The sequence below is a fragment of the Colletotrichum siamense genome (genome assembly GCF_013390195.1).
Source record: "Colletotrichum siamense strain Cg363 chromosome Unknown KSG_Cg363_contig07, whole genome shotgun sequence".
Taxonomy (NCBI): domain Eukaryota; kingdom Fungi; phylum Ascomycota; class Sordariomycetes; order Glomerellales; family Glomerellaceae; genus Colletotrichum; species Colletotrichum siamense.
Window position 1 is genome coordinate 3,050,120 of NW_023501020.1, and position 22,271 is coordinate 3,072,390.

At 54.1% G+C, this 22,271-nt stretch overlaps 4 protein-coding genes across 4 annotated transcripts; 2 read left to right on the plus strand and 2 right to left on the minus strand.

The window, feature by feature from the left end:
* Window positions 1-3,070: 3,070 nt before the first annotated feature.
* Window positions 3,071-6,459, plus strand: agdA (Alpha-glucosidase; the record flags this gene model as incomplete). The annotated part of the gene is made up of 4 exons (XM_036642989.1): window positions 3,071-3,977; window positions 4,027-4,476; window positions 4,530-6,163; window positions 6,214-6,459. 4 exons carry the CDS (start codon window positions 3,071-3,073, stop codon window positions 6,457-6,459), a joined length of 3,237 nt encoding a protein of 1,078 aa, XP_036492426.1.
* A 1,973-nt stretch (window positions 6,460-8,432) lies between these two features.
* On the minus strand, window positions 8,433-9,206 carry YTH1 (mRNA 3'-end-processing protein YTH1; the record flags this gene model as incomplete). Its single annotated transcript, XM_036642990.1, has 1 exon — window positions 8,433-9,206. One exon carries the CDS (start codon window positions 9,204-9,206, stop codon window positions 8,433-8,435), a length of 774 nt encoding a protein of 257 aa, XP_036492425.1.
* A 758-nt stretch (window positions 9,207-9,964) lies between these two features.
* Window positions 9,965-11,197, minus strand: LAE1-6 (Secondary metabolism regulator LAE1; the record flags this gene model as incomplete). Its single annotated transcript, XM_036642991.1, has 5 exons — window positions 9,965-10,409; window positions 10,461-10,662; window positions 10,716-10,733; window positions 10,796-10,865; window positions 10,934-11,197. The coding sequence occupies 5 exons, from the start codon at window positions 11,195-11,197 to the stop codon at window positions 9,965-9,967; spliced, it is 999 nt and encodes a 332-aa protein (XP_036492592.1).
* A 5,030-nt stretch (window positions 11,198-16,227) lies between these two features.
* Window positions 16,228-17,477, plus strand: chiB1 (Endochitinase B1; the record flags this gene model as incomplete). Its single annotated transcript, XM_036642992.1, has 4 exons — window positions 16,228-16,416; window positions 16,472-16,703; window positions 16,759-17,327; window positions 17,388-17,477. 4 exons carry the CDS (start codon window positions 16,228-16,230, stop codon window positions 17,475-17,477), a joined length of 1,080 nt encoding a protein of 359 aa, XP_036492591.1.
* Between the last annotated feature and the right edge of the window lie 4,794 nt (window positions 17,478-22,271).

Below are 22,271 nucleotides of genomic sequence, written 5' to 3' on the forward strand. Positions count from 1 at the left end.
TTCGGTTTGCTTGGAGCTTCCTGGCGGGATGGGAGAAAGCTCGCGTTGGGATGACGATGGGTAGGTGTAGAGGAAGGTGTTAGGGCGATGTTCAGGTCGACGCGTGAGGCTGTGTTGGACACCATCTCTGAAGAAACTGTGATGGCAGGTATGGTTTGCAAAAGAGAAGCACATCCATGTTGTCGACTGCATCATGTCACTGTCCGGGCCAACGATGCCCGTGACGGCGGTACGAAAGCCTGCCGAATGTTGCGCCTTCCGCGGTTGTTCCGTCAGAACGGAGGATGCTCTTCTCCTGAGATCGGAGCACCAGCAACGCCCGAGATCCCAAACGGCTTCCGAGTGCCTTAGGAGCGGTGCTGACTGGGGCCCCTTCCCTGTCTTCCGGCGGCACCAAAACCGCGCGATCCCCGCAACGGGCCCGATCCGGTCCCACTTTTTGGATCCGGGATAATGGTGGCCAGCCCGGTATCACGAAGCCGACTGTCCTTGTCCCATGGTAGGTACTTCAGGATCGTGGAAATGAGCAGAACCTCTGAGTAAAAGAGAATATTTCATCTGCAAGGATTGCCCTTTGAGACCCAAGAGGGAAGGAACCTTAACGGCAGCTACCCAGCACTCTGACGGCGCCGCCACAACCCGCCTGAGCCAACGCCGTCGGGACGATCTATGGCATGTCGCGGCGCCTCCATCGTTTAATTCCACATTTTTGAATAGTCATTTTGTATCTCTTGAGGATTTGTTTGATATGGTACACGAAGCTCAGTACTGCCTCATCTTGTGTCTCGCCTCTCAATTACGCCTCTATCAACACGCTGTGCAACTTGCAGGTGGCTGAACCGGTATTCAACGGGCGAAGACCACACGAAAGACAACAGCGAGGATGAAAAGGATGTAAACCGGTGCAAATGAATCGGTCCGAAAGTTCCAAAACGGTGATCTTCTCGGTCTTGTTTAATTAAGTCTCTCTCTCTCCAAGAGTCATTGCATGTTGGACTGCGTATATAAGACTGCATAACACGCAAAAATGTTCCCAAGTCTTCCAACCTTCCCACCACTACCCTACAGCTATTCCTCACAAAATTTGATTCAGTCAGTCTTTACCACCACCACCAACAATGCATTTCCAACTCTTCGCCATCTCCGCTTTCATAGCCACGGCCCTGGGCCTGCCTTTCCCGCCCGCCGGCGGCCTTATCAACATCTCACCGGCCACCAACGTCGACCTCTCCAACCCCGTCTCGTGCGTCGGCATCGCAAACTGCAACGGTGGCCTCGGGACACCGTCATCTAGGTCATCCGGGTCCCCCCTCGCTTAAGGGGGCGATACGCTTGTTCAGCGAAGCGGAACTTGGTTGGGGAAAGCCAAGAGTGGTTCTGGCGAGAATATGGACCGCAAGACATGAACCTCTTTGAGAAACGACGGTTTTGGAAGAAGTATTGCGTCATTGCCGCTGGTGACGGTGGTTTGGGGTTTTGCGCGAGGAGGTGGTTGATCCTGTCGTGGCTTTGCTATTCGAGGAAACAAAGCGGAGGGTGTCCCTCTCTCAGCACTAGGTTTTCATTTGTTGTTGTAACATTCGATTCGAATCTTTAGTCAAATCCAGTTCGCAATTTCAAGAAACCTGTTAGCGAGAGATGAGAGAACATTCAGGCCGCCGTGTTGATACTTCTCATCCTCGCGCCACCGCCGTCATTTACGTGTTGGAGCCATCGAAAGCTATCCTAAGATTTTCAAGTTCTCGCATTCTCAACATTAATACCGACAGCGAATTATGTGCTTTAGTATGATTCTCCATCGAGGCCCTCAGCTGCCATATACGAATTAGAATGTGTGTAGTGAGCATGACGGGCCCCTGGTTTCATGGGTATCCGGTTTCTGTTTAATCCCAATCATCCAGCGTCAAGAAGAAACTCCTACAGGGACTCATACTCAAGTATTTGGCCGAGCAAAAGGCAGATGAATGGCATCGAGACAGAGCCACGGAGGGTCAAAAAGCGGATGAACCGATGTATATGTGATGGCGAGACGGCGTCGTTCAGCGCTGCTTACACCATGCCTACGAGTCTGCAGACTTTCTGAGACAAGTGACCCTCCTTGTAGAAGACACAATGAAGATGACATATTCAATTTGCTTCTCAGTTGATTCGTAGCTTATGGCACATGTAGTCCTGATGCTGGTCATGCAAGTATTCAGGGATCAGATGTCGTTGAACAGAAGTCTGATGAACCGTGATGCACTGAGGATTTTCGCGATCTTCGAATGACCTCGACCTGTTCCCCCATTTTGCCGTGTTACAAGAAGGTGGCATTCCTCTTCTGCCTCAGTGACTTTTGCCAAATGCTCACTCTATTGTCACCTTCTCCCATGGTGTCGTCTATCCCGCCGGCTCTCGTGATACCATCATGCCTGCTATGTGGAGAAGTAAACAACATACCGAAGCAGCACCGGCGGTGGAAGCTGCCGACCAGCAATGGGATTGGGCATCGGCAGGATGATGCTGGCTAAGTGTCCTCGTAGTCGAAAGGTTCTTGCATATTGACGATTTCCCCTCATCGCAGTTTCAGCGAAGATTCTCCAGAATTGACCAATGAGAACTTCACGGGTCAAAAGATGTAGTCAGGATAAGCAAGACCACTTACACATCGTCGGGGGTTTTCTTCGGTGATCGACAAACCCCATGGGACGGGTCGGAGCCGCGCCGCAGGCCACTGCACGAACTCCGCAAGACTCCGCACGCAGCTGTACCCCAACACCCAACACGCTGCACATGCGCATGCCGTCATGGCCCGCATTCTTCTTAGCTCCCTTGCTTCAGCTGCACGGAACAAAGCTCGCGGTAAATCAGAGCTTCCCCAGAAGCTGTAGCTCCAACCCCGGACGCTCCTCTCGCCTCAAACCATCAAACCACCTCCTCTCTAGTCTGTGCGGGGAAAGCTCTAGCTACACCGCAGTCAGGCCGCTCAATGCCACGCCGGTGATGTGATCTTTTCTCCTCGTAGGACAACTGATAGTTTCCCGTTGGTCACCACCACTCTCCTCTGCAGCAGCTACAACTCCACGACAACATGGCACTGAACGACTGGCTCGATTGGGGCGATTGGAAGGGTATAAGAGGGGAGGAGATGGCGGCCTTCTGTGCATCATTGATATGGTGGATCGCGGCGCTCGTCGTTCTTTCGCAGTGCATCCGGATGATTAGCTCGCGACAAACGGGACCGATATTGAACGAGAAAGGCGCGACGATAGTGAAAGAGCAGAAGCGCAGCATGTTCCTCCGCCTACCCATCATCCTCACGGCCGTGGCCGTTCTCGGGCTCTGCGCGGTCGTCAGAGTGGCAGACGTCGGACACCAGTTTGGACGCCAGCTTTCGTCGTACACGGCAACGACCACGACCAGCAGCAACGATGCCCAGTTCACAGTGGCCATGGACTCAGACGTCGGCGCTGATCTCATCCCCAACATTTTCGACCCAGAGGCAGTGGACCCCCAGAGTGTCTGCCCCGGTTACACGGCATCCAATGTTCAAGAGACTTCTCACGGATTCACAGCAGATCTCGATCTCGCTGGTAAGGCTTGCAATGTCTACGGCAACGAGATTGAGGCTCTGAAGCTTGTCGTTGAGTACCAGGCGGCAGACCGGCTTCATGTCGAGATACTGCCGAGACATATCGGCAAGGACAACTATACGTGGTTCATCCTCCCTGAGGAACTGATTCCGAAACCTGAAAATGACGGGAAGACTCAGTCGGCTGGTTCGGACAGCGACCTGGAGTTCAAGTGGGCCAACGCGCCGACTTTTGGCTTCAATGTGACAAGGAAGAGCACTGGAGATGTCCTCTTTACCACCGTGGGGACCAAGCTGGTCTTCGAAGACCAGTTCTTTGAGTTTGCTTCACCTCTTCCGAAGAACTACAATCTTTATGGACTCGGTGAGGTCATCCACGGCTTTCGATTGAACAGAAATTTGACTAGTAAGATGGCTCATCCGAATCGTTTGACTTCTTTGGCTCACAGTGTTAGGGACTATCTATGCTGCTGACATTGGCGACCCCATTGATGGAAATATCTACGGATCACACCCTATCTACCTAGACACCCGATACTACAAAGCCGATGCTGATTCCGATGAGCTCGTCTACGTTGCCGAGCCCACGGACAAGACTGCTAATTACAAATCGTTTACTCATGGCGTCTTTATGAGAAATGCCCATGGTCAGGAAATCCTGCTTCGAGAGTCTAACATTACCTGGAGAGCGCTTGGTGGAACAATTGACCTCTACTTCTACGCTGGTCCCACGGCAGACTCTGTCATTACCTCTTACCAAAAGAGCGCCGTTGGACTCCCTGCCATGCAGCAATACTGGACCCTGGGCTTTCATCAATGCAGATGGGGCTACACCAGTTGGGACAACCTGCAGGAGGTCATCGACGACTTTGCAAAGTTTGAGATCCCACTTGAAACGATCTGGGGTGAGCATTGCGTTGCGAAGGTATAACAGAGCCGTGTGCTAACCTACCATCAGCCGATATCGATTACATGAATCAGTACCGTGATTTCGAAAACGACAAGAACAGTTGGACCTACGAAGACGGCGAGAAGTTTCTCGACAAACTCCACAAGAACGGACAACACTTCGTGCCGATTGTCGACTCAGCAATTTACTCGCCAAACCCCGAGAAGGAAGATGACGCCTACCCAACCTATGACCGCGGCCTTTCCTCAGACGCCTTTATTCTCAACCCAGACGGCTCACTCTATGTCGGAGCTGTATGGCCTGGCTACACGGTCTTCCCTGACTGGGTTGGTGCCGTGCTCGGTAAGAGCAAGACGTTTGCTTGGTGGAAGACGGAGCTCGAGACCTGGTTCAAGAAGGTTGCCTTCGACGGCATCTGGATTGACATGTCCGAAGTGGCTTCGTTCTGCGTGGGCAGCTGCGGAAGCAAGAACCTCACCCAGAATCCTGCCCATGTCCCGTTCCAGCTTCCAGGAGAACCCGGCAACGAAGACTACTCCTACCCCGAAGGCTTCGAGAAGACCAACGCCACTGAAGCTGCATCCATCTCTGCACTCTCAGCTTCAGCCGAGGCTGCCAAATCCACCGCCGTCAACGACGCGGAGCCAACCTCCACGACGACCTCTTACCTTCGCACCACTCCCACCCCCGGCGTCCGCAACGTCAACCACCCACCGTACGTGATCGACCACATCCACGGCGACCTCGCCGTGCACGCCGTCTCCCCCAATGCAACGCACCACGGCGGCTCCGAAGAGTACGACTTCCACAACCTCTTCGGCCACCAGATCCTCAACGCCACCTACCACGCCCTTCTCTCCGTCTTCCCGGGCAAGCGCCCCTTCATCATCGGCCGCTCGACCTTTGCCGGGTCGGGCAAGTGGGCCGGGCACTGGGGCGGCGACAACTACTCCCTCTGGGCGTACATGTTCTTCTCGATCCCGCAGGCGCTGAGCTTCAGCATCTTCGGCTTTCCCATGTTCGGCGTCGACACGTGCGGCTTCGCGGGCAACGCCGACATGGAGCTATGCGCGCGCTGGATGCAGCTGAGCGCCTTCTTCCCGTTCTACAGGAACCACAACGCCATCGCGGGCATCCCGCAGGAGCCGTACCGCTGGAGCACCGTGGCGGACGCGTCCAAGAAGGCCATGGCCATCCGCTATGCGCTGCTGCCGTACATGTATACTGCCTTTTACAGGGCGAATACCCTGGGTGATACGGTGATGAAAGCGCTTGTGTGGGAGTTTGCGGACGAGCCGTGGCTGGCGGATGCGGATAGACAGTTTCTGCTGGGGCCGGCTGTGCTTGTTACGCCCTGCCTTGTGCAGGGGGCGACCACGGTTGATGGCGTCTTCCCCGGTGTTGGCAAGGGCACCGTCTGGTATGACTGGTACAACCAATCCGCCATCACTGGAGTTACTTCTGGGCAAAACGTCACCATTGACGCGCCGCTTGGACATATTCCTGTGTACCTCCGCGGCGGGTACGTTATTCCGACTCAAGAGCCTGGCAAGACGACGACAGAGAGCAGGGCCAACCCGTGGGGGCTCTTGGTTGCGCTTGACAGCGAGGGCGGTGCTCAGGGTAATCTTTACGTGGACGATGGCGAGAGCTTGGAGCAGGAGTCTACTCTGACTATAGAGGTATGTTCTTGAGCTCGCTTTGGTGAAATTGGAAGCTAACAGACGTATAGCTCACCGCCTTGGACGGTGTTCTCAAGGCCAGTCCCTCCGGAGAGTACAAGGACGCCAACTCTCTCGGCAATGTCACAATCATGGGAGTCAAGCGGGACGTTTCGGCCGTGACTCTGAATGATCAGGTTCTTGCAAGTGAGAACTGGTCGTTGGACACCGCTTCTCGTGCTCTCAAGATTCACGGATTGCAGTCTTTGACTTCGAAGGGGGCATGGAATTCCGAGTGGACACTGACCTGGGCTTGATAGAACGCTGGAGCATTATGGGCTATAGCCGCAGCCCCGTGGATAGCACAATGGCAGCATCATAATAGATTCAGACAATTTCCCAGATCTCTTTGAGGTTCAATTTTGTGCACATTTTCTGGCTTTCAGGGAACGAAGCCACCCCAGAAGTCTAATCTACACCTCATCGAGCCAGCTACTTTGCAGAATCCTCGGCTGGCTCGACCTCACACTCGACGAATCAATCGGTTTCAATCCCGCCTCCAATAGATTGAGAGACATGTTTGGAAGCAAGCAGGGTGTCTATCTAAGCGATGTGACCGGAAAAGAGCCACTCCATCAATGGGGTTCGAGCTGCGATGTAGACATAGAACGGTGAGAGATAGACATGAAGAGTGGCCGATGGGTGATTACGAGCTGAAGTTTGACGCAAACATGCCGTTTCTGGGTGACGACTATGCTTCATGGTCAACAACCATGATATTGACCAAATGAGGCAGTTCGCTTTACTTTCGAGGTCAATCGCCTAGCTTCTGTCTCAGCTCCGACTTTGTCAATTGATTTGTTCCCCTCTTAACACACACGGCGCAGCCATCCCGTCGGCTGAGCTGAGAGCGTTAGGGCGCCGTGTCCACGCGTCGAGCGAAGTTTAATCTACAATACTTCTGTTATCGCCCTCATGGGGCCAGCCCTACGGCCTCTCGTGTTCATTTCTCGCGCGGCTCTTCGCTCCTGTTACGTACTGCGTCAGGTACCGGCCCGTAAGCACTGTCCGGACCAGAGCTCAACCGGTGCTTCATGTCGGCTAGATTGTGGCTCAGCCTAACATACATGTAATCGGCTTTACTGTTTTCCTCTTATGATTAGCGTAGCGTGAGGCTGTCAAATCCAAGAACTGGTTCAAAACTCTCCGAATAGTCTTAGCAGACAACACCAGATTGGGCTCTGAGAGTTGACCTCGATTGCGGCGTAAAACTGGCATCTACGTACCTCGTAATAACACTAATATCTTTGAACATGGAGCCAAGAAGCCTTCTTGGTTTCCCCTAACTAACCTTTTCCACATCTCGGCCCCATTCGAGAACATGATGTCGTACGTTACCCAGAGGGGAGGTCTCTCAGCAGCCAAGTTGTCTCTGCTGGAGGCTGCAGAAGCCTATGCTATGTTCAAGATGAAATTATGAAGACGTGAAGTTTTGGAGATAATCTTGTCGTTTCGAGTAACGCAAAACGCTCCTCATCACTATTGATCAGGCGGCGGTCTGACTGAGAGCCAGACAATGCCCAAGACCGATCAGCTGGCTGAACTCGAACGTCATTTTATCGGACAGCACCAACAGCATGAGCGTAAAAGCGAGTTTTCTTTTTTTCGGTGAACCTGCCATGCATTAATGCAGGGAGGGTATTGCATGCGCCCATTTACAAATCTGGGGTTCGTCGCATGTTCTCCTGCGGCGACGCAGCAACCCCACCCAAAGTCCACAGAACTTAGGCAGACTTTTGGACTCAGAAGTCATCAGCCGGGTATGTGGCGCAATGGCTAGCGTGCGGTCTTCCGGTACTCATTACCAAGTTGGCCGTGGTTGCAGGTTCGAGTCCTGTCATACTCGTTTTCTTTTGTTTTTTGCGTTCATTTAGGATTGGAATGAACACTTATTATGGAGGATTCATTTGACGCGCTTGCACAGGTTGAGATAAGTCAGGTTGTAGGGAGACTTTAAAATACATGTTGCAACAAGATATTTCATGCACAGTTGCGCCGCCCATTGCGCTCTTCGGAATCCGCGGTGTAATCTGTTTAAAACTATTGCAATTGCAACCCTTCGTTTCCAGGCCCATCAATTTTATCAAAGAACTCCATGATTCATAGACTTTTGGTATCATTGAGCCAAGCGCAGTCGCAAACCGGACCACGCAGGAAAACCGTAAAAATGCTCTATAGTACACACCCTCTCCACACCCTCCTCCTATCGTCAAATCAAGAGCCGCTCCTCTTAGTGACCACCACGTCCTCGGAACCTCCTGTTCCCGCGATCGCGCCACTTGCCTCCTCCGCGGCCGTGCCTCCGGTCCCCGTGGCCGCGGTCCTCGTGCATATCCCGCATGCGCTGCTCCCTCTGCACCGGCACCGCCTCGCCGTCCTCGCGCTCGCCGTCCTTCTTCTCGTCCTCGCCCTCGACCTTGACGCTCGGCTTCTCCAGATCCGTCCTCCAGCGCGGGTGGGCGCCGAACTTGCACCCGGGGCCCTCGGGGCAGAAACCGACGAGGTAGTAGACGCACAGCTTCCGGCGGACGTGTTTCTTGCTGCAGCGCGGGCCCAGCGGGCAGAAGCCCTTGTCGTAATGCGGGCACGGCGGCAGCTTCGACTGCGGGTCGATGTGCAGGTACAGGCACTCCTCGCCGTTGGAGCAGTAGCCGTTGCGCATGAAGAAGTTGCACTCGGGCATCTTGCGCAGGTTGTACTCGTGGAGGAACTCGCAGCTCTCGCCCTTCTTGCACAGGCCGCGCAGCCAGTGCTTGCAGACCAGCGAGGGCCCGCCGCCGCCGCCGCCGGAGTTATTGTTGGAGGAGGACGGCGAGGAGGCGTGGCGGTCTGGGCAGGAGGCCCCGAGGGGGCAGTGGCCCGCGAGGAAGGGCTTGCATTGCGGGCGGTCGGAGGAGAGCTCGTGGCGGTAGGTCTGGCGGAGGAAGGGGGTGAAAGAGAAGTTCGTCGCTTGCGGGGCGTGAGTGAGGATCTGGGTTGCCTCCGGGCGGGCTACGATTGCCATTTTCGGAGAGGTGGAGGGGGCTCCAAGGAGCTGTCGGGTGAAGCGGGTGAGGTTGTCGCTGGTTTTTGATATGGGAGATGCGATCGGTTTGGTTTGTTGATGTCGCGTGGTGGTTTTGTAAGGCTGTTGCGCGAAGTTCGCGGTCGCGGTGATCGGATGCGCGAATATCTTCGGGGTGCGCAATGATACAAGTGCACGATTGCGGTCAAACGGCCTCGCCCTGTTTGCCTGCGGTTTTGACTTGTTTGGAATAGTTATGGAAGGGTGAAGCTCGCGATGCGCAAGCGTGGATTACCTTAGCTCTGAGATCCGCCGACTGCCCCGTCTGGTTAGTCAGCAACCGCTGCTTGAGCTGCTGTGGGGCGCATTCTTAGCTCCAGTGATACGTAAAGTGCTTCACAGTTGAGAGGACGCTACGTTTTCACTGCGCAGGGGCAAGTGGACGACGCAGAGAAACCAGCGTAGTTACTTCACATGTCCTCAAATATCAAATTATTATTTCTCTGGGCATCGATCAAGATTTTACGACGCCACAGTCGAAGCTCCGAACAACCAATAGGCTTCTCGGTGGAATACGGAAGCATTACATCAAACACTTTCAGAACCTCGTACAACATGTGTTGCGCAACATGCCCGTAGCTTGGTCAAACGTACGCCTCCAGTATCACCAACAATTGAGTGATGATGACAGCGCAACCCACCACATCGGAAGGGAAGCTACAGCACGTGGGTTTTCCGAGAGACCCGCAGCCAATTCATCAGACTTTCTGAGCATACCAGAAGAACATGTTATAGTAGCGATGCTTGCTATCGTCCTCCAAATCTTCCCAGACGGTTTTGCACCAGGCATCGGACTGCGACTTTGAGATGCCCGTAGCCTCGAACGGTTTGCCTGTGAAGGCCGTTGCCGCCCACTTGACAGCAAGTTTCGAGTAGTAGCCAATCAATCGCTGGGTGTTGTCCTTTGGCCAGGTGCCAATTGGGATTTTCAGGATTTGGCACTGGACGTTTCTGAAGCCAGCGGCCTCGAGGTGAGGACCCAAGTCCCGTGCTTTGTGGAAGTCCAGACCAAGACTCTGAAAGGCTTGGACGACGAGCTCGTAAAACGTCTTGAGCTTATCGTCACCCGTCATAGTGCCGTCGTCGGAATGGATCTGCCCATGCAGCTCTTGGAACTCAATCCACCCCCCGGGCTTCATGTTTCTGAGTGAATCATTAATAGTTTCTCCAGCACCGCATCTGGATCAGGCTTACTCGTGAGCGTCTACCAGGACCTTGTCTAGCTTCCGAAGAATTGGAGCCATGGATCGGAAATGCACAAAGTCGAAATCTCTCCCGTTCACCCAGTCATCCTCGGCGTCGTCGACGAAAAACTTGACATTGCCGGGTGTCCACTCCGGCTGTATGGGAGACAGGTCGATGCCTACGACAGACGCGCCAGGATAACGATCGGCAACTTTGAATTATCTTGATCAGTATTGGCTCACGTGCGGGAAACCGTCAACATACTGTCAATTGCCCAAGCACCTAATTTCAAACTGTTAGAGAGAAAGAACGAAAGGGTCGGTGTTACCAAGGGACCACTGTACCGGTGCCCGTTCCAATGTCTATGATTTTCTGAGGATTGCGACCGAGAGGGGCGAGAAATAGTCTGCCATTCTGGTTACAAATCAGACTTGGACGGAAGCGTCACTACATAGCGTCACGAGGCGTTTGAGCGAACTTACGAGAAGCTCCAGCATCAAAACATGCTTGATATTCTCCCGACCCTGCTCTGTCTGATCGTTGGGCATTGGATAGCGGCCATGGCGATACCTATGGTACCGGCGCCCGTTCTCGTCGTACTCATGGGCAAAGATGCTGGCAGTGATGGAGCGCGAGCCGACAGAGGAAGCGTCCCACTCAACGGGGTCAAACTCACTGGTGTCGACGGGCTCGTCGGCAGCTTCGATGGTACCAGCGGGGTGCAGAGGAGCTTGTGCGTCAGACATGCTTGCAGGTGCCACCTAGGTCGGTAGGTAGGTACGCAGGCGATTTGTTCTCGAAGGTGGATGGTGGTGGTGCCAAAGCGAGGGCATCCTAGTTCTACGCAAGGTGAGTTTACTGTAGCGCGGAAACCCACTTGGAGCCAATGAGGGTATACTGGACCATGGCTGTCGGGTCTTTCACCAAGATCGGCGCTGCACTAGGTGAAACTTTCCCAAGATGACTTTATTTTTGCTGCGAATGGGGCGGACTGGTGCAAAAGCATAAAATAGCCTCTCGCGGTGAGATTGAGGGATTGCGAGAGAAGAGAGGAGAGAGTGCTGGAGGACGGAGGTCTGGCACTGTTGGCTCTCACACGAAAAGCGGGTCCTCACATAAATGTCAGTAATCCATGAAGCAAACACTCTTGCAAGATTGGTTGGTGAACCAAGTGTAAACAGGGATTGTACTCCGCTTTGGCAGGTCAAGCGATGTTGGAGGAGCGTCTTGTCGAGTGTGGTAGATTGCAGCCTGCTGGTAACGTTTGGCGAGAATAAGCACCGAGCAGTAGAGGAGGAGGCCGGGAGGCTGTATCACGACAAAAGGGGACTTGGTTCCTGTAGATCAGGGCTGCTTTTTGCTTCTCCGCGCGGAGAGCGCCAATGGTTGATGCCATGTCTTGAAAAAGGTCATTTTTGTCTCTCTGAAGCTGGGGCACACTCATGATGATCCAACATGCGCCCAGGATGAGCGTGTGATGTTGTGTTCGCCGCTGCATATGTGCACGGGTCCAATGCTGTGAGGGAGAAAACTTGACAGGGCCGATCCTCGCCAAGGCAGCATCCCACGACGGGTCGGAGGGGTTGGCCGCGGGAAGTCCCTGAACGACCCCTCCCGTTCTTCGGCCGGGCCGTAGGTAGGTATGTGGGTGACGGGGAGGGGCCATGGACGGCGAAGAACCACGGGCAGGGAAAGTGGGATGGATGTCTGTGAGGACGGGCCGCAACATACACAGGGAGAGATTTGGCGCGTTGCCTGCCTTGGGGAAGGCATCTTCAATCATTACCTACCTTGACTTACCTTAGTAGGTAATTACCTCCACTGAATCTAAATCATTTGACTTGGAAGGCACGGTTTTACAACCACTTTCCCAAAAGTAAGGTAACTAAGGTAAGGTAGTTGCGTTCTCAATAAGACCGTCTTACCTTCCATCAGTAAGGTACGTAGGTAGGCTTCTCCTTCACAGTGTTCAATCCTTCCATTCCTTTTGCCTTTCCTCTAACAGAAAGGGTATTCCCATCCACTCCTTCCATCCTCGGTTTGCGGGCACACTGGAGGAAAGAAGGAGCCCTCGCACTTGCCTTAGTGTGGCAGGGGACTTGCAGAAAATGGAAGATGGCTCAGTTGGGCAGAAAAGGACCCACGTTCTTTTGGCATTCCCACCTCAGGGTTCATTCAGTTCCGTTGACAGTGAACACTACGCAGTACAGCACCTAAGGTACCTACCTACCTTACGGATACCTAGCTCGCCAAGGCTGCAGAATGACATGCACTTCCACTTCTTCTTCTTTTCTTTTTCCCTTCCATTGCATCTGGGGCCGTCTTCGGCTTCTTCAACCCACCACCACGCAGCTGCTCCTCCCCTCAGATGCCGTCTCCGCTCCGTTGATGGGTCTCTTCTTTCATACCGTGTCCGACTTTTTCTCTCCTCAACGAGACTGACCCCGCACTTCCCGACCGGAGTTTGTTTGCTTCATCAAGGCACAAATCCGACCAACGGCTGCCGACCCAAGTCATCAACGCCTATTGCTCTCCCGCCAATCTCACGCCCGTCCCTTCATCTCTTCTTCGCGCGACGTGGCTGTTCTAGCGCGTTTCTCCCACGTTTCTCGACCTCCCAAGCAGTCCAAAGACTGCCGTCGCCTTTTACCTAGGAAAAAGTCAATTCTATTTTCAAGCACCGCGACCCCTCCAAAACGTCGCATCACTCGCTCCGATGCGGAAGCCAGAGAAGTCAGGAGGATGCCATGCCATGCGTATCGACCCTGACTGACTAGACTTTGCTGGGGTTTTTTCACTTAGCCATCGCCTGCGCCCAATCATCGGAATCGACTACTGCAAGTTACTTACATACGGAGCACGCCCGCATATCTTCGTACGTACAGCCTACAGAATTGGCAGGGTGCGGCGTGCCCGCGCGGGATGGGATGGATGCCCACGGACACACCACGGAGCCATAGAGCCCATCATCGCTCGAGTATTCTCTCTCGGCTTGACATCGTTGATCGACCTGCCTTAGTCAGTATGGGACACCCATGGATCTTCTCTCTTTCTCGTGGGCCGATGCGACCGAGACGGCGAGGCGGAAAAAAAAACACCCGCTCTGCCTCCACGTATCCAGAGACAAGAGATGGCCCAACATATCACGGGACAACTCAGCTTCTCAACGAACAATGCGCCAACAAGACTACAATGCATACTCACCGTCACGCCACGCAGACCGACAGCTATTCATCAATACCCAACTCGACGGCCCTCGGTCAATGACCTCATGCTCCCAAATCGTCGGATTTCCCAGACCTCAGGGCTGCTTCATGTACAACTATGTGCTGCCAGCGTGGCATGCAGTCACCTGCAACCATCTCCTCCACTCGACCCTCTGTGTCAGTCGGCTGTTTCCATCGTTTGGGTGGGCCCCCGCGCAGCCAAGCTGCCGCTACACGTCTGCTCACTGGACAGTTCCCTGCCACTGAGTCGCATGGCTATGCTACTGGTCAACCCTACGACTGAGACGGCCGTCTATATCTCGTCCACGTACGGATACCTTGTTTGGACTCGCTCGACATGTTTTGCCCAGCCCGGCTTGCTCTGCGCTCGACTTCACCGCCTGAAGACGCTGCTCCTTGCGTGTCCGTGTGTGATTCATTAGTTTCCCCCAGTTTCCCAGCGCATCAGCTGGGATCTACCCGTTCCAAAGCACCAGATACCGCTGTGCCGCTCAAAGGGTGGACGGATGAGGGTCTCAGTGCATGTCACTCGCCTATCGATCCACAATTTTCACGTCAGTGTGATGGGCACTGTCTGTAACGTTCAACTCAAATTGGCTGCAAAGTACAACAGCCGCTTGCTCAATCGACAAGCTACAGCTGATCCCACGAGGTTGGGAACGCAAACGACAACACAACCAACAGCGTTCGAATACCAGACCAAGCCCGCATTCGCCAGCGCAGAGCTGAAGGTTGCTTTAGAGTTTGGCAATGCAGTGCAGAATTCCTGCTTCTCGGGCAGTTGTGTGTCGTCCCATCTTAGCCTGGAAGGAACCTCATGGATTCTCCAGGTACGCTTTCTTTTCCCACGACGCCTAGCGCCGACCATTAGCGATGGCTTCAAACCAACTGCTGGAGGTCAGACCGCCGCGGCCGCGAATTCTCACCCGGCGGATCTTCTATTCAGCTTCCCCGTCGAGAAGGGGACGTGCTTGTCAAGAGCCCAAAGCCACAAGCACCTTTCAGAGAACCATCGTTTCTCACCGTCGCATTGTGGCTGGTTTGATGTATACCGAGCCTTGTAGGCCTGCGTCCCTCGAACATGATTCGCCTGCTCCTTTCATCCTCGGATCGTCATAACACGAGGAGACAGGTCGCTGCAAAACTGCTCCTGCCAAATATCTGGGAGACCGGTCCGACTCTTTTGACGCACGCGTGCTGAAGTTGGTCAATTGTCTTGGTTCAAGGCCAATTGGACGACCTTCATCGGAACAAACGGGCCCTTTTGCGCCGGACTTGACTGGCTGACGTCTAATGAACAACAGACACTGTATGTACCAAGGGTGCCGTTGCAGTACAGACCACGGCGCTTCGTCCAGGATAATTCGTCTCTTACAGCCGCAGACCCAACAGGTTCATTTACATTGGTCGGTGAACAACAGACACGAAATGCGGCTGGCAATCACAGTGTCCACGTCTTGAAGCAGCATCACCAGCACATATCGACACAAACAAGAACACTGGCCAGAGAATGAATGCCTGCTCCCTGCCTACCTCGTCGCGAAGACCTGCATGCACGGCCGGCCAGGCGTGGAGAAATCATTCGGAAGATGCAGAAAAAAGGTGGACGAACAAAAGAAAAGGAAGAGGAGCAAAAGTAGCGGTGCGGCGTGCAGGGATCATTCCTGTTCCCTGCAACCCTGATCGTCAACTGCCGCCAAGGGTCGGCGGTCGTCGCCGACGGCTGGATTCAGACAGAGAAGTTGAGAACAGACTCGCGCCGAACTAACTAGCTCACGGGCAGCAGAATCAGGATGGGCAAGCTAGGCAATCAAAATAACGGCACCAGAAGGACGACCACGCCCGACCACGAGGCCTTGTAATCTTGTTGCGGCCCTTCTCCCATTATTTTGCCCATCCTGCTCTATTTGTAGCCTGTCTGTGTCTCCCCGGTTTCCGAATCTCTGTCTGGTACACGCCAGCTCGGTGGCACAGGCACAATGGCACTCTCGTTGCTCGTCCTACGCCTTTCCCGCACACCCTTCTCTATCCTCTCTTCGAGATCTCTCATATATGACTTGACAAAAGTCTCAATACCATCACTCCACCCCTGCAAGCGCAGCGCAACCGCATCTTCTGGAGGCGCACCCCCCCATGATTCCTCTTCCACCCCCAGCCCAATTATGTCATGCATCATGGCATCGATGGTATCCTGGACCCTCTTGTAATTTTGATACCCGTCGTCTCCACCGCCTCGGACAAGACCTTAAGTGTATGCTACCCTACCCACGTTCGCTCACCGTCGCATCTTCTTGTCTCTGCTGCACTGTGGTGTCTAGCCAAATATATAGGACAACCTCGATGCTGTTTGGGGCCACAGAGGTTCGCGCTTGCTGCCTGACCGACCAGCTCATTGCTCCAGCATGCAGCTTTGGGTCCAAGTCCTTTCCTTCATATACTGTCCTTACCACCATCCCCTTCTCGCACTAACTCTCTGAGTTGCTTCTCTTCCGTTCCAACTTTTCAGATTGTACGCCATCACGCGCCACTTCATGGCAACGAGAGTCAGAATGAGTTCCTCATCGTCGTCGCGCAAGTCGCGCAGAACGACTAGCATCTCGAACGTCATGTACACCAACGCCGTCTACTTTCCCAACGAACGAATCTACCAAGGGGATACGCCTGGCGCGATGAACTACGGGTGTATCAACCACGTGTATTACGCCTTTGCAAACGTGTCGCCGGACGGCGGTGTCTTTGTGAGTCTCTCAAAATTCAGCTCGCATCACGACCGGGCTGACCAGCGGACTGTAGCTCAGCGACGAGTGGGCCGATGCCCGCGCACCAGTCGATGGCGTGCAAGGCGGTCTAGGATCTCTAATGCACCTAAAGCAGAAACATCCGCACTTGCAGGTTGTCTTATCCATCGGCGGCGGTAGTTCAGCAGCAGTCTTCCCCTCGGTCGCCGCGAATACGTTGTACAGAGACAACTTTGCTCGGTCTGCGAGAGGTTTGGTGGACGCATCTGGCTTGGACGGCATCGATAGTAAGTTCTGCCTATTTCTGCAGCATGGGAGGCGAAGCTCACCACTCCTCGCCAGTCGTCTGGGAGTATCCTTGCGATCCCCAACAAGGCCACCACTTTCTCGCCTTGATAGCAGCCGTTCGCCTTCATATGCCGGAAAGCCACTACCTTCTCACCGCCGCTTTGCCAGCAGGGAGGGCGGTCCTTCAGTACATCGACTTGCGACGGACGGCCGACTACCTCGACTTCATCAACCTGATGGCTTACGACTTTTCAGGCTCGTGGACGCATCGGAGTGGCCACCACGCTCAACTCTACGCACTGAGCAAGGATGAGAGCTCGGGAGCTTCGGCGGTGCAGTATCTCGTCTCTCAGGGGTTTCCCTCGCAGAAGATCCTCCTCGGCATCCCTCTCTACGGACGCAGCTTCCTGCACGCCGCCGGACCGGGACAGAAGTTCAAGGGGGTTGGCGGGGACAACGGCACGTTCGACTACAACCAGCTGCCGCGCCGCGGGACGAAGGAGGTGTTGGACAAGAAGCACATTGCAGCTCAATGCGTGGGGGCCGACGGCGGTTTCGTGACGTACGACAACCCCGACACGGTAAAAATGAAGGCGGCTTTCTGCAAATCAAAGAGCTTGGGGGTAATGTGCCTGACCGTAAACTGCAATAAAGGTTACAAAGTCGCTGACAGCATTCGACAGGGGCTCTTTTACTGGAGCGGACCATTAGATGCCAAGGACAGCTCCCGCAGTCTCATCGCGACTGGTTTCAGGGCTCTGCACAGCTCCTGATCGGGGAGACGTTATCATCTGAGAGTGGCGATCCTACCCTGGATATGACGCCTACGAACGACGGTCTTTTTTTTTCCCGCTCTGTATTTCATCTGCATCTCTCCAGCAACAGCAACAGTTCTGCCGACAAGACATGCGCATCGGCAATCATCGGCCTGGCGGGCCGAAGCTTCTACGGACGACGAAATCTGCATTTGCATGGCGTACGAAGGGGACCAGCAGCAGCATCTGGCGGAGGCGATTTGGCGTTCACTGTCCATATTTGGGGGCTTTTTTCTTATGCATCTTTTGACGTTTCCATTTTTGTCCAATCACGATCGTCCTTGTTCTATTTCATGTTTTGTTTTTCTGGATTCCCCAGCATTTTCCCCGGGTGGCACGACTGACGCTTTCTTTTTTTTCTCTTTTTACGAGGGTGCGGAGGCGGGGATGGGGAGGGGGACCGGAAAGAAGAGGAGGATACCAAAAAAAGAATCTCGGACGGCTGATGATATCCCGCATGGACGTACGAAGATTGGAACAAGGGGCGGTGTAGCGGAAACATTGTTTTGGGCATGGCATCATTGAACTGACTGACTGACTGACTGCTGTCTGTCTCTCTGTGTATGTGTGTGTATTTCAAATTGGTCGACAGCTTGGGGAAACAATTGTCTTTGATCATGACTCACAATATAGAACGGGAGGGAGCGGTGGATTGGCTGCGGCGGGGGGAGGGGCGTTATTTTGGATTTTTTTGTACCGTTGGGCGCTTTGTAGACCGCCTTTTTCCTCAATATATTCCCTCGAAAAAGAGAGGCGGTTTCTCGTTGAACATTCTATCTTGTGTTTCACAATTTGACTGCCTGTCTCTGCGGTCCCCCCCCATCGTGAGATTTCATTTTTTTTGTGTGGTGGGTGATTGGGGCGGGAACACACAGCACTGCACTGCACCACGGTTGGGTGTGGGGTTCTGTTGTCAGTATCTCCGGTGTGTGTGGTGCTGTGCTGCTGGGTAAATTGAGGTAACCCACGTAGATCCCGCGGAACTGTAGCTACCTAGAGGATGGGGCAGGCTGGACAGAGATGGTAGGGACCTCGAGGCTGGGCGGTACGGTGGCGGGGGGGTATTAAGGTAGGCGGGCTCGGAGTAAGCTCCGGGATACGGGAGCGGTTCGATTCGGTGGGTGATTTACATAGACATACAATTCGAGGGGTGGTGGTGGAGGTGGTTGCTGATGATGATGATCGTTTGGAATCGGGGTCGGGTGGTTGGTACTGTACTGCAGGCCAACCTTGATTTTACTCTTGTGCTTTGGCTGGGCGACCCATGTGGAAGATAGGTGGGTGTGAAATGTGCAGATTTGGCATTGCGATTGTGTATGTATCTTTTTTTCGGAAGAGACAGAGACACTGTTTGGCATGGGATTGTGAATGTTTGTTTGGGGACAATGCGGTTGTTTTTGCCCTGTCACGAGTGTGTGGTGGTGTGGTGTGGTGGGTTGGGTGTAGATCGGCCCTGCAGTTGGGGATTTTAGGGGAGGTGGTTCCTTGTTTTTTCCTGGTGCGGGATCTGGTTAGGCAGGCAGGCGGATGAGTTTACACTGGAGGCAGGACCTTGCATTGTGTTTCTTTGGGAAGGGGGTTGGGGGCGGTAAAAACGGTGATGGACCATGTACAGCTGAACAAGGTATGCGGATGCGCACGCCAGGCTGATCTTTCCCTGGGGTGTGGTGTGTGTGTGTTGTTCCGGCTTGGTGTGATTCAGTTCAGTCGGGATTTTGGAATGGGTGTTGGATGTATTGCATGTCGATCGGGGATGGGGGGAGTGATTGGGCTGGGGTCCGAGGATGGGGGTGTGAGGTTTGTTCCGCTTGCTGGGGTTACATTTTGGGGTGTTATTGTTGATTATGTCCATGCGATTCAATGTGTGTGCGGATGGAATGGGGGTTGTGGTTCACTTTGTGATTTTGAGTGGGTGTGATGGTGGTGGTGGTGTTAGCTCTTTCGAGGGCGTGTTAGATGGGTTGTTACCACAGGCTAGAGGATGATGATGGTGTGTGGCGCACGTGGGAGCATGTCACGGGAGCGATAGTCTGGAAAAGGTTGGCTGTCGGTGAATGATGGGTGAGTCGATTACATTACCTGAGGTGAGATGAGGTGAGATGATCCGGGGGGTTGCGGTGAAGGACATTCCGTCCGGGTCTCTGGGGAGCATTCTAGACTCATGCGGGAACGACGACGACGATGACGATGCCAGGGCCTTTCCCATGTCGGTGTGTTTGGCATCCGCTTCTTAGACTGGATTGCGAAAGCAAAAGCAAGTAATGAGGCCGGCTAGTTTGCCATGTTAGTGCCTTCTTCCGCCTCACATTTCGCCCGGTCCTGCGGGAGGATCAGGGGACGGAGCGGGTTTGAAGCCCCAATATAGAACCCGCACTGGAGGAGACGACGCCGTACTCCTTTTTTTTTTAAGGCGGTCGTCTTTTGCTCCTCCGAGGCCATCGAGCGGCGCTAGGGCCGCGGTTTGGGCGGCCTACGCCGTTTAGCACGGGGGACCGGAGGGCAGACAAATGACTCGGGTTGCGCGTCGGGCGTGCTCCCACGTGGCGGGCGGGCCGCTTGGGCCGTTTCTGGCAGCGATGCGTTTGTTCGCGATTGCGACGGCGTCGCTCGGATTTTGGGGGTTTGTCGGAGGAGGGGAGGTGAAGAATGCGGTGTGTTGGGAGCGGTGGTCGGCCGGCGGCCGATGTTGTCGTGCTCGGGGTGGGGATGCCGATGTGCGGGCTGTTCGAGTGGAGGTGGAGAGGTGACATGACTCGGCTATCGGATTTTGGAGGGGGGTACGGATACGATGCGATGACACGGAGGGGTAAAATTATGTCATTGGTGCTTGTTGAAGAATGCTTATTTGGATGTTGATTTGGTGTACGTAAGATGGGTTAAATCGTTAGGCAGGTGCTTGTTGGTGGTCGATAGGTGAAGGAAGGCATTAGACAGGGTATGCTACAGGGGGCAGGGGTTGGTGTTGTTGGTGGGTGGGTTTGTCTGTTGAAGAATCAAGGCGGGTGGCGGGGACTGAGGGCGCATGTGCTGTGAGCTCACATGTGAGGATTGACAGGATCTGGGACCGCGGTGCTGACTGTGTTCTTACGTTCTCCGCGGGAAGCTGGTGATCGGAGGGTCGGATCGGGGCGATGACTGTCACCGGCTGGGAGAGATTGATGTTTGCAAGGTGAGGATGACTTGGCGGCAATTATTTTGTGACGAGTCGTGACGAGACGGTCAGAAGGCACCTCGAGTAGATGGATTAATGGGTCCGGGCCGGAATCATCGGGCGAGAATGATGCGATGCGGTCGACCGGCTGACGAGTCGTGAACCTAGATGGCTTGTCGTTCGTGTTCCAGGCATCGGCAGTGGTCCGAGTCAACTGGTGGTAAGTTCGGGTAGAGCGTGATGGTGTCCATCTGCCGTCCGATGATGGAGGAATTGGTTGGTTCGTGCCCAGCTGCCACGGCACTCCTCCAAACTATCGAGCGTTGTGCGCTGGCCCGGTGTTTTGGATGGTGTTCGAAGGGTCGGGATATCCAGGCGAGACGAGAACTGATGGAACGTTAGCTTATCTGATGGAATTGATTACTGAGTAAGTTGAGGGTGGGAGGGAAAGGTGTTGCGATTCGTGCTGTGTGGTGTCGTCGCGCTGCAATATGTTAGTCGTTAGTTTGCATGAGGCAGGCTCGTTCGTATGCTGGCGAATGAGGTACTATCGTGTTGTAGTGGAGGAAAAATAGCCTGGCTTTAGTTCAATGGTTCTGGTGTCAGCTGCTTGGCAAGGCGAAGTTGGAGGTTCGGGGTTGTAGGTAGTTTAAGGGCAAAGTGGCAAAGTCGATATATTTTGGCTGTCATTGCTGTTGGCGGTGACGGCATCCATGGATGCCGATGATGCTCTTGCCATTTCGCTGACGCCTACAGGGTTGTCACCTGCCCTCTTGGGGTTCTCGTACCTGTTTGCAAAGAGACTACCTCGTAGCACCTTTCCCGACTGGTACCACAGCTAAACGGAAGAAGGCGCCAAAGCACCTTCACTTTTGATAGTTGAATTGAGACTCGTAAGCGCAATGTTACACGAAGAAGTCGCTGGTTGTGATTGATTGGGTCCAGTATCCGGTGTGCCGCGCTTCTGGCAAGGTCATTTCTCAATTCAGTCGGTAAGAATACTGAGATGTGACGACCACCATGTGTGAGGGGCCATTCAGTGGTGGTCAACTTGACGGTCCTAATTGGATTGTGGTGGATTTTGCGAAAGAGAATGTCCCCCCTCTCTGTATTCGGCCGTCTCTGACAGTGGACCTTGTCGCTCTGGATCGTGCCCTGCAAAGAAGAACTGAATCCATGCGAGTGTAATTGACTTGGCCCATGGTCAGAAAGCACCAATGACCCCTGGGCTGCGACCACAACACAGTCTCGCATCATTCCAACGACGATGCGCATGCACGATGGAGAATTATTTGCAAGACGTCGTCCTAAGGTTGTTTCGATGAATCCAATCTTCCCCAGACTTTCGAGGTGGGACGATCCGAAAAAAGAAGCACCGGAGCCGGCTTCGAGAAGCTCGTAGGGCGTCCGGCATAGCTGCCGATTGGCCAGGCGGGTCCTGTCGCAGAATCCCTGCATCCCGTCTTGACACGTGACGACATCGAGACACGGAGCTCCTTCCAACCTGGCTTCAGGGATTCCGTCAGCTGCAACGATCCGCAATCCTCTGAGCCCAAGAACGCCGTGCAAATCCGCCGACTCTGTTCATTGTCTCCGCCACC